This window comes from Lycium barbarum, chromosome 12 (assembly GCF_019175385.1).
Source record: "Lycium barbarum isolate Lr01 chromosome 12, ASM1917538v2, whole genome shotgun sequence".
NCBI classification, from domain to species: Eukaryota; Viridiplantae; Streptophyta; class Magnoliopsida; order Solanales; family Solanaceae; genus Lycium; species Lycium barbarum.
Window position 1 is genome coordinate 101,868,812 of NC_083348.1, and position 16,994 is coordinate 101,885,805.

Here is a 16,994-nt window from a genome sequence, read left to right on the forward strand (position 1 = left end):
AGAATGTTCAAATTTAGTAAAAGCAAATAATTCTTGTTCTATATCTTATGTAATCACGTTCGTTTTTAATTTCCAACTTAAACTAATGATTAGTATAATTCGATCACGTTCAAATCCATATCTCAAGCGTAGTTATTGATTCTTTTATTTTTTCTTAATCATTTTTTTTTTGTGGAGTTATTCACGGATGCAATGCAAATAACAAAGAGCTGATTCAGGTTGGATTACCATCTTGCAAAGCTTGATTAGACTCGGGCTGGGCTTGAATCATCAACTCGACTTGATTCAATTCAATTCAACACAAGAGCCTGCATACATTCATTCAACAACATCTAACTATTTCAAATAGTTCAAATCGATATCTCAATTCGAACTATTGATTTTTTAATTTTTTTTCTTAATTAATTTATTTATGAATTTAATTGTTTCTATGTAATCAATGCAAAGCAACATCAAAGAGCTGATTCAGAATGAGTTATCATCTTGCAAAGTTTGATTAAGCTTGTGGTTGACTTAAATTAATATTATAGAAGTTAGTTTTGTATCAAATCGACTTGAAAGCCCATACACATCCATTAAACTTCCTCTTATAATTTCCAATTAGTTTATTAGCTTAATAGATGTACAAAACCAACATTAGTATTGAATCTGTAAAACAACGACTATCATTCAAAGAATTTTACACAATTAGACTCGCTATAATGCATAATTGCAAGTAATGTGTCCAATAAATGAAATTAGTTAACTTAAAAGCAAGACAGATCATCTGTTAGCAAGACGCTAATAGCGTTTTTTTTTTTTTTTCAACGTCTATACATAGAGTTTAAATCTATTTTTTTTGCATCCATATTTATATTAAATCAATAATTTATCACTAATTAAATAATTTCAACCTAATATAGTGTAAATAAACACGCCCAAACCAATTGGGGGTTGGATAATAGAAAGGCAATAGAAACGACACCGTAAAGAGTTACCTTGTAGAGTCGGAAAACTCTTAAAAGTCCTCCTTTTTCATCATCTACTCAAAATTCCAGAATTCTCTCTTCAATATTTTCTCCAATTTCATCTTCTATTTATGCATCTGTTAATTTTTCCAATTTGTACAGTTATATCAATACTCCTTTAACCATATGTTTTCCACTTACTTTTAACCATGGCTGTTGTTTGTAATTTCTAGCAAATTCCTTCTCTCAATCACAAATCATCAGTTCTTGTTTAATTTATTGTTGAAAATCATGTCGACTACTAAAGCACAGCGTACACCTGCAGAGATCGAAGACATAATTCTTCGAAAAATCTTACTCGTAACCCTAGTTGATTCAATGGAAAACGATACACGTGTCGTGTATTTAGAGATGACAGCAGCAGAGATTCTTAGCGAGGGTAAAGAATTAAGATTATCTAGGGATTTAATGGAAAGAGTATTAATCGATCGACTTTCTGGTAATTATGTATATGCTGAACCCCCTTTTCAGTATTTACTCAACTGTTATCGTAGGGCATATGATGAGGGTAAGAAAATCGCGTCGATGAAGGATAAGAATGTTAGGTCTGAGATGGAATTAGTTGTTAAACAAGCCAAAAAACTTGCTGTTTCGTATTGTAGGATACATTTAGGGAATCCTGATATGTTTCCCAATTGGGATATGTCTAAACAGAATGTATCTCCTTTGTTACCTTTGTTGTTTTCCGAGGTTTCCAGTAGTATCGATGCGTTTGGTGGGGGTGGGGGTGGTAGTGGTGGGGTGACAAGTCCGCCTGGATTCTTGGATGAGTTATTTAAAGATGGTGATTTCGATAGTATGGACCCGATATTGAAGCAGTTGTATGAGGATTTGAGAGGGACTGTGTTAAAGGTTTCAGCTTTGGGTAATTTTCAGCAACCACTTAGGGCTTTGTTGTTCTTGGTTAAGTATCCAGTAGGTGCTAAGTCTTTGGTGAATCATCCTTGGTGGATTCCAAAGAGTGTGTATTTAAATGGAAGAGTTATCGAGATGACGAGTATTTTGGGTCCTTTCTTTCATGTTAGTGCTTTGCCTGATAATACAATCTTCAAGAGTCAGCCGGATGTTGGGTGGGTTAAATTTTATCTCTTGTCTCTTTAATTCTGTGTTTTTTTTTTTAACTTAATACATTGAAGAAAGGTAATATGACACTATAAAATCGATTATAGAAACGGAAATCCTTGTTATCATGCTGGTTTCTGGAAGAAGGGTGTATGCTAAATTGTGAAAGAGCAAGTCTTTACGATATTACCTGTAAAGTTCATTCCTTTTTTCTTGATGATCGTGGTGTCTTGGCCAGCTTGCACGCACCTTGACTAATTCCACAACAGGTACGAGATAACTCTGTCCACCAAGGCTAAGGCAAATGAGATTAAATCACCTAGTATTTTGTCTCTACTGGGATTTGAACCTGAGACCTCATGGTACTCAACCCACTTCATTGACCACTAGGCCACACCCTTGGGTTACGTTTAATGTCCATTCTTTCAAGTACAGGCAGCTAGGAGGAAGCATTTCCTAGCTTCTTGTGTTAAAAGGTTGATTCTTCGGACGTCATCAAGCTAATTTATTGTTCTCTTTATTATCGGTGACTTATCATATGCATCTCTCTCATTCTCTAACCAAAAAGTTAGGACAGGTGGCCAGTTAGGGCCCTAGGTGTACAAAGATAGTCTAAGTCCTTTTACGTTGACATACTCTCTTGAAGAGGACTGATAGATTGTTTCACTTGTGTTGACAACAGCCAGCAATGTTTCTCGGATTCGGAAACACGCCGTCCTGCTGATCTCCTGTCTTCTTTCACAACAATCAAAACTGTTATGAATAACTTGTATGATGGCTTGGCAGAAGTCCTTATGTCTCTTCTGAAAAATACATCCATTCGTGAAAATGTTCTTGGATATCTTGCAGCAGTTATAAACAAAAATTCTTCTAGGGCACATTTGCAGGTAAGATTTCACTCCAGATCACACTATGGAGCTGTAAAAAGGGAAACAGACCTGCAAAGTTTGCATCTGTTGGCTCTGCCAGATACTTTATTTGCACTTGTACCTTTTCCCTCTGCTATCAGCGGATTGTAGTTTTGTTTTTGTATGTTCTGGGATTTTCTACTCTGCCGTAACTTCAAAATATTATGCATTGCAGGTTGATCCATTATCTTGTGCTAGTTCAGGCATGTTTGTAAATCTCAGTGCTGTTATGCTTCGGCTATGTGAACCTTTCTTAGATGCCAATTTGACAAAACGGGACAAGATCGATCCCCAATATGTGTTTTCTAGCACCCGTCTGGAACTGAGGTGAAATTTTCTTCTTGGCCACGTGCTCCCCTTTTCATCTGCATGTGGGTTTGTTGCTTTGACATTGCCTCTGATCCATACCAGGGGGTTGACTGCTTTGCATGCATCATCAGACGAAGTCTCTGAATGGATAAATCAAAATAATCCCGGGAAAGTTGACGTCTCTAAGGAAGGCCGTGATGGTGAAAATCGGTTGTTGGCGTCTCAGGAAGCTACAAGCTCCGGGAATGATTCTGGTGGCGCTTCGATTCTCCACTATAACAACCCAGTATCAAGTAGTAGTGAGAAAGCTAAATACCCCTTCATATGTGAATGCTTCTTCATGACTGCAAGGGTGCTCAACCTGGGCCTCCTAAAAGCATTTTCAGATTTTAAGCATCTTGTTCAGGTGAGGAATTGGGACTTGAAGAAAGGAAATACTAAATTATACTTGGTGAAAGAAGGATGTCTTGAACCATATGTAACAGTGGATGAAAGGTTAATGTCAAACTAACTATTTAATTATCATCTTTAGGACATTTCAAGATCCGAAGAGACTTTGTCTACCATGAAAACCATGCTAGAACAAGCACCCTCAACGCAGTTGCAGCAGGAAATATCTCGTTTGGAGAAAGAACTTGAGTTGTATTCACAGGAGAAATTATGCTATGAAGCCCAAATACTGAGGGTATATAAACTTCTCCTTTTGTAATACTTAGTAGGATTGTGCTATCTTGAGAATGTGAAGGAATTCTCTTTTTATAGCTGCTTTTATTTGATTGTACTTAATGCTATACTTTGTTGTTTTCAGGCAAAGTAGCTCCTTAATGTGGGTGTTACCTCGTAGTGACTGTCCTACTTTTTTCTTTGCACACATGATTTTTTTTTTTTTTTGGGTTAAATATATAATGTGCAATCAACAGCATCCTAGGTTTGAATAGATGTAAGTTATATTATTCGTATACAGAGTTAAAAGATTGCCTTGTTTTCAGGATGGAGGGCTTCTCCAGCATGCATTATCCTACTACAGGTTGATGGTTGTTTGGCTGGTCGGCATTGTTGGAGGTTTTAAGATGCCTTTACCTTCCCCTTGCCCTATGGAGTTTGCATCTATGCCTGAGCACTTTGTTGAAGATGCCATGGAGCTGCTAATTTTTGCTTCTCGAATTCCTAGAGCTTTGGATGGTGTCTTGCTGGTAGGTTTAGTCATGTTTTTTGTATGTTCATTCATATTTTGTTCTTCATGTGTTCCTTTTTCATATGCACTTCTCCTTTTGCATTGCTTGACAGGACGACTTCATGAATTTCATTATCATGTTCATGGCAAGTCCAGAATATATCAGAAACCCTTATCTTAGAGCTAAGATGGTTGAAGTCCTAAACTGTTGGATGCCCCGCAGAAGGTGATTCAATTATAGTCACTTGTGATATTGCTTTTTTTTTTTCAAAGTTACTTTCACTTGTATTTGTGTCTGTCTGCTGGGAACTCTTTTGCCTATCTAATTGAATTTCTTATGCAGCGGCTCCACTGCAACGTCAACTTTGTTTGAGGGACATCAACTCTCTCTGGAGTACCTTGTGAAGAATCTTTTGAAGACTTATGTTGACATTGAATTTACAGGTTCCCACACGCAGGTAATGCTTTCGTGCTTTGTCAATTAACATGTATTTTGAGGAACGATCCTGTTCCTACAAAATTTCCCCTACTGAGGAAGTGATGATATTTGATGCTAATTTTTTTTCTCTTGATTGTTGAACGTTAGTTCTTTTCTCATATTTTATCAGACGCTTTTAAAGTCTCACAAAGATATCAGAATGTGAGAACTTACTTCTTTGTCTCGCTTGTGTCGTTCATTTTCAAGACTTCAGGTCATTGACCTTTCACTTCACCATTACCTTCTTTAAGTGGAGATTCTTCAGATCTGGCTGGAGCGTCAATATATATATATATATATATATATATATATATATATATATATAGGGTTTTGCTAACCTACAACATGAAGGTTGTAGGTTAGCATTGTACCCATCTTTTGTTTTCTAAAAATGCCCCTAGCAGTGTATTGCAACATATTAAAAGAGAAGGCTTTATTGTCATTTCATAAATATTATACCCAAAATCTTTTTGCCAACTTCATTCCTTCCCCACCATCCCTCTGCTCCCCTATAGCATGTCTTCTCATTCTTGCAATACCCACAGATATAAGTTCATATACTACAAAAGGAAAGAACAATTCAGGGTCTCAAGAACGACACCCATTTTGCCAGAGTAGTTTTTGTGGAGAAGTAATAAGGGAAAATGAGAAATTGGATAAGAAATTAAAGAGGTATGCGTTTGCTTTCATTTGAAAAATTGAAGTCGACAATGAAGCAACGAATACATTCATAATCTGATTATTTAATTTTATTTGTTCAATTTGAGTAAGAAGATGAATAAAATCAATGGGGTGAAATTCTAATGGATGCAACATAAAATTTCTCGAACATAACAGTAATGTAAGTAAAATTGTGTTGTTTCTTTATTCCATCTGGAATGCTCTGCATGGTGTTGTGCAGGAGAAATAGGAGAAAGATTATTTGCATCCACTAATTACCAGTTATGAGATTTTCAGTTTAATTAAATTGGCTGAAATTTACAACTGTAAGGTCTATCTCATATTGTGACTGGATTCCGTAAGAACTTCGTTTACTTCCAAAAGTTTTAGAAGCTGAGAAATTAATGCTTAAATTTGTTTCACATTTTGACTATAATCTATTCATTTTGCCTTCCTTTCACATTTTAATAAAATGGCTCAGATTGAACTTTGATTTTAATCTATTGAAAGTTACGGCTACAAAGAAAATGTAAGAATAGGTGATGCAGTTTTAGAAAAACGACAATCAACATGGAAGAAAAACTTTAATGTTAGGTTGAATCTCCAGAAAAGAAATAAAAACGAGGAGAGAGAAGAAAGGAGGAGGCCAAATCGCTGGAAAGCGGTCAGACTGAAAGAGAAGCAAATTTAGGTTTTGGTAAAAGACGAAAAAGTCCCTTCTACTAGCGATGTGATAATTAAAATTGAAGGGCATTTGAGTGAACTACAAAATGGGTACATTGCTATCCTACAACCTTCATGTTGTAGGTTAGCAAAACCCATACACACACACACACTCTCTCTCGTTCTCGAGGGCTGTCAGTAATGTGTCAGCTTAAAAATAATTAATCTGTTCCTGTCATAAAAGATGTTTCTCGAACAACAATTAATGTGACATTTTTGGAATAGAGTATTGAAAAGTAGATATACTCCAAGAAACTATGTTTGTCGGTATATTTCTCCATGACTGTTTAAATATGCTTACCAACTTATCAGCATAAATAAAAAGGCTTGCAAACACAGTTCTAACTTCTAAGTAGATCATCTTACCAACAGTTCCTCAAAAGGGCTTTTTTGAAGGAATTTTGAAGTTAAGGGGGTATATCTTTAAAGTATGGCTGTAAAAACAGAACTCTTTCTGCCCAGAGATCTCAAATACTGTTTTTTTCGTTCTCTGGTGATATATTATGTCTTTAGATTTTCTTTTTCCTTTTTTTTTTTTTTAGAAGCCAGAGGTTTTGGGTACTGTTTTCTTGGTTCTTTGATGATACTTCTTTCCCCATAGAGAGGTTGAATGCTGGTCTGTCTTCAAAATTTTCTTAAGAAGTGGGGTGGCCAGGGATGAAGGGGAAAATTTTTGCAGTCTCACTATAAGAAAATGTGGTCATGAATGTTAATCTGCTCTCTGATTCAGCCTTCAGTCAGTGTTGCTGGCATTCCGTATTATACTGTTGGTTGCATGAGTTCAGTTGATGATAGGAGCTCCCAGTGTGTTTTTTAATTGAAATATCTCCGTGTGCTGCAGTTCTATGATAAATTTAATATCCGCCATAACATTGCTGAACTACTTGAATATCTTTGGCAAGTTCCAAGTCATCGGAATGCATGGAGACAGGTTGGAGTTTTTTTCCCTTTTGGGTGATATTTTGATCTGAACTTTTTATCACACAACGCTTGAACTACTCTCCAATAACACTCCATCTGTAACTTCTATATTACAGATTGCCAAGGAGGAGGAGAAGGGTGTTTATTTGAATTTCTTGAACTTCTTGATTAATGATAGCATCTATCTTCTCGATGAAAGTCTTAATAAAATTCTTGAACTAAAAGAGCTGGAAGCTGAAATGTCTAACACAGTGGAATGGGAGCGAAGACCAGTTCAAGAAAGGCAGGAGAGAACTCGGCAGTTCCATTCACAAGAGAATGTCAGTTTTTAATCTAAATGTTTTTTATTTGCTAAAGTTTTGTTCATAGTTTAAGTGAAAGATGTTGGCTGTTTTAGATAATTCGAATTGATATGAAGTTGGCAAATGAAGATGTGAGCCTGCTAGCATTTACTTCAGAGCAAATAACTGTCCCTTTTCTTCTTCCTGAGATGGTATGGTCACTATTCTATATCAATTGTTGTTTTATCGTGTTATAATCGGTGAAGCTGTTGTTTTTTTAAATCTTTTCCCTTAATATTTCTCAAATTGGTTTTCCAGGTGGAGAGAGTTGCTAGCATGTTGAATTACTTCTTACTACAGTTGGTGGGTCCCCAAAGAAAATCTCTTAGCTTGAAAGACCCTGAAAAGTATGAGTTTCGTCCGAAAGAGTTGCTGAAACAGGTGAATGCAGTTCTTTACATACTCCTATATGATATTACTTACTGCAGCTAACAAAGAGCAATGGCATTAAATGTCCCTCAAGTTGGAAAGCTCCTAATCTCTTACCTTTTGACTGAAGTCCTTGCATTTTTACACTTGAAACCTAGTAAGTGCAACTATGCTTTTCTTATGATGGTGAAATTGGAATATCAAAAAGATCTAGGTAAACAAAATATTAAAAATGATGAGCCACGTGTTGAAATGCCAGGGGCACAAACATCTTCATATTTATATCTTCCAATTGACCTCTACTTCTCTGTCCTTCACATCTAGTTCCTCTTTTTCCATTTGCTTGCTCTCCACCTAATTTGCCACCGTTGCCTCATCTCCACCAACAGTACTTGTTTCTAATATTTCCACGTCCCAATAGAGAAACCTAATTTTACTTCCACAGTTACAATATGAAGTGTTAATGGAGTATGTTTGCTAGAAACGTGTTTAATTAATGATTTGGAATGTATATCTCTGAAGAATCAATAGACTGGATATGGAAAGTGGATCACGTGGTTAGTGAAGTGTCAGATCGATTTTGAGATTATAGAGTAATTATTTTGTTCCGGTTTTTATCAGACATATTTCCTTTTGGGTCTTCCCTATATATTTTAACATTCAAATAGTCAGCTGTTTTGGGATTGACCACTTTGCTTGGAAGGATTATGTTCCACCGTGGCAAAAATTATTTTTATTCACTCATTTGTGAAGAAAATTGATGATTACTCTTAATGAATTTGTATGTTGGGAAATGACCTTTGTATATGTATGTTCATTTCTCTATGTGGATGATGACTTGGTATAGAAGTGTAGTTTTACTATAACCATAATAATACATCGGTAGTGAGCCCCCAGGGCTTTCGTCTAGTTGTAAGAATGCAATGGGAAATGTGTGGGTTGGCGAGTTCGAACCCTGCTCCAGACAAAGGCTAGAGAAGCGAGCCCATTATCCAATAGATAAAAAACATATTGGTAGTGATATCTATTCAAGATATAAAGGTCGTCATTTGTTTGATATTAGCACCAAGTATCATTTGCATACAGTGTGTGTAGAGCACTGTATTTTCCAGGAGTATCATTGTTTTAACAAAATCTAATATGATTGTTGATTGGGCCTCTGGTCTGCCGAAGCTCTGTCCGGTTATTCTTTTCTTTCTGACAAACAAAAGTGTATTTCTTTAATATTTAGCCTTTTGGTCTCCAGTTATCACATTGTCTTGGTAATCTCCTGTTCCATGAAGAGGGTCGCAGACATTTCTTTTTGTTCTTGTTGTTTAGTGTGCCTTGTAGACTCCATTGTTTCTTTACTAGAATCAGTGTGCCTTGTAGACGTCATTGTTTCTTTACTAGAATCAAGAGGAAGATATTATGTAGAAGTCTTACAATTTCTTTTGGATGCATGTGAAGATTGTGAAAATTTATGTGCATTTGGCAAGAGGAGATAAGGAGAATATCTTTCCAGGTGCAATTATAAGAGACGGTCGATCGTACAATGAACAGGTTTTTACTCTTTAAGTTAATTGCTTCTTCAAATTCATTCTCTAATTGGGCATTGGAGTAACAAATTGGATTTGCTCCAGATATTTAGTGCTGCAGCTGATGTCCTTAGGAGAATTGGTGAAGATATGAGGATCATACAAGAGTTCATTGACCTTGGTGCAAAAGCCAAGGTTGCAGCTTCAGAAGCAATGGATGCCGAGGCAGCTCTTGGAGACATTCCTGATGAATTCCTTGATCCAATCCAAGTAAGCATCGCCTTTTCACTCAAAAGTCAAATCAAGTAGCTCCTAATTCACGAGAGATAGATGGTGTCCATTCTTGTTTTTCACCTCATCCAATGATCTTTATTTGATTTGCAGTATACTTTGATGAAGGATCCTGTCATTCTTCCCTCTTCGAGGATAATAGTGGACCGGCCTGTTATTCAGCGCCACCTTCTTAGTGATAGTGTAAGCCTCTGTTTCGTAGTCTTTTATTCTGATTAGGAGGAAGATTGCATTTGTTCATTTGTTTCTACTGGTGGTTTACAGACGGACCCGTTTAACCGGTCTCATCTAACTGCGGACATGTTGATCCCCGACACTGAGTTGAAGGCGAAAATCGAAGAGTTCATTCGGTCCCATGAACTGCAGAAGCCTGGGGAGGATTTAAATTTGCAAAACACAAAAACAACAATACAAACAACTGATACTTCAAATTTGATTGAGTAGGGATTTCCCTTTTTGTGCTTTTACCTGATCATTGTATATTTAATTCAAGTGATCGAAGGTAGACCTGTGTTGGCAAAACAAGAAAATCTTATGCCTTGTTTTCTGTATGGGGTAGTTCTTCTTTTACCTTGGGGTCCAATAACTATAGGAATTTATGTGACCACTATTATGTAAACAGGGGAATCATCTGAAAAATGGTATATTAATAATTTCGTAATTTCATTTTTGGTCCGTTAGTGAATGTAGTCCGACTACGCACATTCGATTTCCTGATAAAATGTGTTATTTATCCTTGAGACAATCAAACGGAACCTGTGCCAAGTTTTGCTTTTGGTTTTTATTTTTTTTCCTTTTTTTAATTCACTTCACCGATCTTTTGATGGCATTAGTGAGCCTGAGGTTACAGAAAGAAAATGAGAAGGTCAGAAAAAGACGAATTTGACCTAATATCTATATCTGTGATTCCTATTGATGAAAGTAATTGGATGGTTGCAACTTGCAAGGGAAACAACATCCAGCAGCTCCGCGTTTTAACAATTAACAGTGATATTAAACTAATATTACATACTATAGGATTTGTCAGCTGAATTCACTAGACCTTATCAATGGTGGAACCAAGAGTTGAATGAAATAGAAAATCTCAGGTTCTCGAGTCCACAAGACCCTCGAGTCAAATGGATATAATATATGAGAGGATAAATTTCTTAGGAACTTGAACAATTAGACTGGCAAGTTTGCAAATGCGACTTCGATTGACCATTTTGGGGAACTTTTAGCCACACTGAGTTATTGGGATTCGACTCACATTTCCCGAATTCCGGTTGGAGGTGATCGTCTGCTGTGTGCTTTTTATGCATTTTTTAGCTACACTTTGGTAGAAGGTAGTATGGTGAGAGGGCTTAATTGGAAAATCTCAACTAGAGTCCACTTATTTGATGGCATCTGCCAAAATAGTATGGGCTTTGACCAGAGGTAGGGAATTAACTTTCGAGTGGAACATAGCAGATCTCATTCAGGCTATTATGGGATACGAGCAAATACCCTCAAGCCAAGTGGACATTTTTGTGCTAAGATGAACTAAGAGATAGACCGCATCTTCTGCTGTCTATTTTTCCTACCCTTTTTCTTTCTTTTTTTGTTACACTTGCGAAAAGGGGGAAGGGCTTTTTTGGATCATCAAGAGAAAAGCAATTGCAGGAGGACAACGAAAGAAAGTTCACAGTAAATTCCTAATGCTTTCGTCTAAGCAACTCTTTCTAAACAAAATTACGTAACAAAAATGTTAAAGGCATAAGTCCTTCAACATTGGTGCTATAGTTCAAAAATAACATTAACCCCTAAACATGAGAAAGCGAATCTAAGAAAGATAACTAAGCAAAGCAAACTTACAACAAAATCCTCAACGTTTTTGTAAGCTATTTTCTCTAAGAAGTTAACAAATATAACAAACCATTAATCCTTAAAAAATGGCTTTTCAGTGAAAGAAGAAACAAGTACAAAAGTAAAAGCTATACACTAAGCAGCATCAGAACAAAATGGAAATGCTCAGCTGCTCGGTTGTGTCAAATGTCTGGGCATATACATGGAGGACCTAACAATAATTAAAAACAAAAATCGACAGTCATTCAAAATCTAAACACATGAAATGACAAACATAATCATATATGAAAAAAGATGCTAATAGTATAGTTCATTACTTTTGGTGGGAAGTACCTAGTGCTACGTGCCAATAGGCACACCTTCCTTCTGAAAACTACTTTAACCACTTACTCAAAGCTTGGATTTAAGCTCAGCTATCTTTCGTTTGGAATATTCATGAGCAATTCTAATTGCAGTATCGTTGTGGCGCAAAGAAAACTCTGCTAGCAAGATTTGACGTTCCTCGCAAGTTAGATCCCCATGGCATCCCTTAAAAGAAAAAGAAAAATGAACTCTGTAAGTGGGATTTTTGAGATCATGAATAAAAGACAACTAGATGCTTTTACAGGTACGAGATCTTAAGCAACTATGATCAACCACGGCATCACCTTCATCAACCACAGAAGACACAACATCAAAGTTCAGAATTTTCCAAAGTACAATAATACAGGAGAGAATTCACTTACTTCAGGTTGATGTCGACAACCAAATATGGAACAGGTTCAAAAGATTTAACATCATAGGAATATGTGGGGATCTCAATTGTTAGTAGAGAAGCAACATAGGTAAGTAGATTGTACCATTATTTTCCTATTACCACGAGAGTTAAAAAGAAAAAGATGAAATGCTTTGAAGCTTATGCAACATGTATAACCTTTAGCCCAAACCCCCGTCTGAAAAGAGAGAAAAAACAGAGGAATGCGTGTATCACCAAAATAAAAGGTAATCCTAGTCCTTAGTTTATCCTTTCCATTGGATGTATTGCAATTCTATCATCCACGTCCCCCTCCACCAGAGGAGAACGTATTAGAAAGGGATGGAAAGAGTATGAAATAAGAATTAAGCGAATGTTCTGCAGTGCTACGGGGAACATACCAAGAGAGAAGTTCTGTCACAGACAGCATGGTGCATAAGAAGGCCAGCCGCAACAGAAACATTGAATGAATCTACCATGCCTTTCATTGGAATACTACAGTGCAAGTCTGATGATTCAAGAGCCTCGTCACTTATTCCCCTACAAACAAAAACATGTTATCTAGTTGTGGTCCATCTCAGAAAAATCAATCACATTCCGCCCATGCAAAGAAGCAAAATTCCTACCTCTGCTTTTACAAAGAAATAAAATAAGATCTTCTTCAGCACAAAGAAAATCGTTAAAATAGAGAACCAAGAAGACAAGAAAGACACTGATTACAAATTTTAACATAAAAACTGGCCACATATGCTAATGATTATAGTTTAAATGTGACAAAATATAGTACTCCCTGCAGCAGGTAGCAATAGGATCAAAGCTGAATAACTATTCTTGAACCAGGACATTAGACTATAACACCTACCTAAGTTCATTTCCCACAACAATTGCAGTTGGGCATGACCAGTCCATATCATACACAGAAACCTACAACAGAAAGACAACATTCAAGAAACATCTTGAGAAAGCAATAATAAAGAAAGAAACAAAAATTAGCAAACAAATTTTCACTGGCAATCCAGTATAAGCAATAAAAGATGATCACTATACCGTGTCCATTCCAAGATGTGTTGTTGCAATGCGATAACCACGTGATTTCAAAACTTTGAAACACTCATGAACAGAATCCCATAGTTCGATATCCAACCATTTCTCAGCTCCCATGCTGACATGGCGATTCTCCCTGTACCTGTAGGCAGATGATAAATATCAAGCACTCGGACAAACAATGCCAACAAAGCTCTACTGTAACTTACAAAATACCGTTCTCTTCCTGCAAAATTAAAAAATCGACCAACAATATTGGAGTTCTCTAACATTTTTTTTTTTTGGAGTTAGATACTAAAGCAATACTGGAACTCTTTACACTACAACCTTCAATCAACATGATGAGTAAGTAAACCACAAAATGCATTTTTTTTCACTGATTATACCGTGAGCTGGCTACAACACAGGACCAAGCATTCTTCTTATTTCCCTTGCCAAATGAGGTAAAACTATTCGATTAAATCAAGCATGTTGTCTCGAATACATTGTTGCACGTCATGTATTATGCAAAAGTACCTCTTAAACACAAGTAGATACTACTAAATATGCCAATTATCAAACAATTTCGAGCAATGAGCATGGTGAGAAACAAACAGGTATTTTCACCTAAAGCGCTGAGCACCTTTTCGAACTGTCACAAGCTACAACATGGACTGACTGAATGCCCAGCGCATCAGCAGAGCGAAATGCAGCTGAAACGTTGCCAAAATCACTCAAACCTTCAACCACTAAACATACTGAATATGTCCGATTCTTTACAGCATGGCGAAACCTCTCTTTCCTTGAATCCATTATATAAGGACTCACTGCTTCCAATATCTCCGAACTACTCAAATACACATTTCCCGCCTTAACTTTATCCAAATACGGAAACCAACGGTCCTGATTACCGAGGCCCTCAGTATCGGGCCTGCGTTCCATTTTCATCAGTTTTGATACATCATCTCTTTTGTACAGCAACTCCTCTACTGTGTCTTTGGATTTTTCCTCCAGAATTTCAACATCAACATGCGGTACGGCCATTTCCTCTACAGTTTCCAGTGAAATTGCTCCTTGAGTGCTGCCATATCGTCTTGAAGGAGCTCTACACGGTTCGATCCTAAATGCTACTTGCAAATTAAAAAAGAAACCCGATAGACAACAAGGTTAGTACATCGAAGTACAACAACAAGATGACCAGTGTAATCCCACAAGTGGGGTCTGAGGAAGGTAGGATGTACGCAGACCTTACCCCTAGCTTTGTGGGGGTAAAGAGGTTGTTTCCAATAGACTCTCGGTTAAAAAAAAAACATAGTACATTGAAGTATGTACTTGTTATAATTAAGCAAACACTACAATTGTAGTCCCTCTATTTCAATCTGTTTGTCTTATTTTCTGTTTAAAACAGAATGTCTCTTTTTCTTTTTTGGCAACACTTCAATTTCAACTTTCCACACGACATATTTAAAACCCATTTAAAACCACAAGATGAAAGGGTATTTTGGTACCTGCAACATATCTTTAGTTTAAAAACACAACAGTAAAAAGGTTATTTACTTTCTGTCAGTCAAAACGAGACAAACTAATTAAAAGGGAAGGGAGTACAACATTGAAGCACATGATTAAGTAAACACTATAACTGTAATAGTCTAATAGATACCTACCCAGAGGTAGCGGTCGAAAAGGAGAAATATTGGATGAAAAATGAAAAGATAAACTTCTCTTATAGCTGCTTCGAGTTTGGAACTCAAGAAATGAAATTGAAGAGCGAATTAGGGTTTTGCAGGCGCTCATTGCACCAACTTGATTTGGGCTGATTCTTCACTGCTAGTTGGATAGTAGGAAATGGAGATTAGACTGTAAACGGCGTTATATGTCAAGCCCATATCAACTAACCCGAGAAAATGGTTTGCTGAATGCGGGCAAAAGAGTCAAATTTATCCCTAATGCTTTAAACTATGCACCCTTATCTCTGCCGTTATCAAATTTTTACAAAAATATCTCCAGTCCTAACCGCATGCTGACCGGCTGCCCAGGTGGCTTGCCGTGTTAGTCACCTAGGCAGCCAGTCAGCATACCACGTGGAAAATATTTTTTCTAAAAAAATAAAAAAATGATTTTTTAAAGAAATAAAACAATAATTTAAAAAAAAAAACTAAAAAAAGTAGTTGTATAATTCTTTTTTAAAAAGTATGTTTTTTTTTTATAAGATTTGTAATGTTATGTTTTGTAAATAGAAAACTATCGTCACATTTCGTAAATATTTCTCATTAATATGTATATATATGTACTTAATCCTTCCGAAAATTTAATATCTCCTCATAGGGATTCAATTATTTATCAAATATTTAGTTATTAGGCATTAATTTTTTTTCCCTACATTTTAATTCATTCTACTATAAAAATAAAACATAGTAAATTTGTACAAAAAAATCATGGTAAAGAGAAGACAAAATGATGATAGGTCCCTTGGGCTAAAGATTGTGAGTAATTCACAAAATGATGATAGGTCCCTATACAAAAATAATTTTTTTTTTTAAAAGAATTATACAAATACTTTTTATTTTTTTATTTTTTTAATTTCTTTAAAAAAAATCAATTTTCTTAAAAAAAAACATTTTCAAGAAAATATATTTTCCACATGGCATGCTGACTGGCTGCCAGGTGGTTGATGTTATACCCCAGTTAAACCGGGTCCAAATTGGAGTACAACACATTGGAGATTCCTATTTTATTTATTTTAAGGAGTCGCCATCTAATTAATTTTAACGGTGAATTAGGACATCTAAACATTAACTAAGGCAAGTCAAACTAAGCCTCTATTAATGGTCTGCTTAATCAGTGAGATTCTAGGTAAGAGTTCTAGATTATCCTAAAGGGAAGGGATTAGGCATCCTTTAGAATCCGTTAACTACGGTTTACCGGTCAAACTTAGGTTAATTAATTAAGGTTAAATATAGTGTTTAAATTTTAAAAAATGACTTACAAATATTACTAAAGTTTAAAAGGAAAATTATGTTAGTTAAAATAAGGTTTATAGAAAATAGAAGATCTTTAAGGGCTATTTTAGAATAAGACTTGTAAAGGTTGTTAAGGTTTTGAAGAAAGAATGTAATAATGCTATTTTAAATAGACTTGTAGAATAATTTACATAAAAGAATATTTCCAATGCTGTTTAAAAATATGACTTATGAATGTGGTTAAGGCTTTAAACAAGAGTATAATAGTGTTATTTAAAATAATATTGATAGAAAATATAATAATTCGCCTATAAATAATGGCTTTTAAGAGAAGATTTAGCAAGCATGAACTTTAAATGAGTGTTATATTATATGAATATTGCGGTGTAGAAAGGTCTAGACTCATTTCTTAAATAATGATGAAAAGGGCATGAGTTTTCTTTTTTTTTCTTATTAACTTTATTTAACCATGTTTGGCTCAAAATATTTATAATCGAATTAATCTCAAATGTTTATAAAATATACTTGGATTAATATTTGTATGTTGATGACGTTTTAATTTCTAAGATAGTAATAAATAAAACATAATTCCTTTGATTCAAAATATACTATTTTAAAAATCAATTGTTCTGAAAGTAAATATTAAGCTACTATAAATAACTTTAATGTAAAAAGAAGAAAATGAAATTTATGG

At 35.6% G+C, this 16,994-nt stretch overlaps 2 protein-coding genes across 5 annotated transcripts; one reads left to right on the forward strand and one right to left on the reverse strand.

Moving 5' to 3' along the window:
• The first annotated feature begins 948 nt into the window (after positions 1–948).
• Positions 949–10,426, forward strand: LOC132623930 (probable ubiquitin conjugation factor E4). Its single transcript, XM_060338747.1, has 16 exons — positions 949–2,077; positions 2,752–2,956; positions 3,153–3,304; positions 3,389–3,692; positions 3,819–3,971; positions 4,276–4,479; positions 4,574–4,686; positions 4,804–4,918; positions 7,163–7,252; positions 7,359–7,562; positions 7,640–7,735; positions 7,842–7,964; positions 9,402–9,494; positions 9,575–9,739; positions 9,854–9,943; positions 10,025–10,426. The coding sequence occupies exons 1-16, from the start codon at positions 1,239–1,241 to the stop codon at positions 10,202–10,204; spliced, it is 3,126 nt and encodes a 1,041-aa protein (XP_060194730.1). The 5' UTR covers positions 949–1,238; the 3' UTR covers positions 10,205–10,426.
• A 1,134-nt stretch (positions 10,427–11,560) lies between these two features.
• Positions 11,561–15,301, reverse strand: LOC132622408 (uncharacterized). 4 transcript variants are annotated; one of them, XR_009575887.1, is made up of 7 exons: positions 15,005–15,301; positions 13,984–14,470; positions 13,365–13,503; positions 13,180–13,241; positions 12,719–12,857; positions 11,918–12,112; positions 11,561–11,795 (listed from the first exon to the last, which is right to left on the reverse strand). XR_009575887.1 is itself a non-coding variant. In XM_060337014.1 (6 exons), the coding sequence occupies exons 1-6, from the start codon at positions 15,132–15,134 to the stop codon at positions 11,975–11,977; spliced, it is 1,095 nt and encodes a 364-aa protein (XP_060192997.1). In that variant the 5' UTR covers positions 15,135–15,301; the 3' UTR covers positions 11,561–11,974. The 4 variants fall into 4 exon arrangements, 2 of the variants coding, with proteins under 2 accessions (XP_060192997.1, XP_060192998.1); XR_009575888.1 differs by having other exon boundaries at positions 11,902–12,112; XM_060337014.1 differs by having other exon boundaries at positions 11,561–12,112.
• Positions 15,302–16,994: the final 1,693 nt, after the last annotated feature.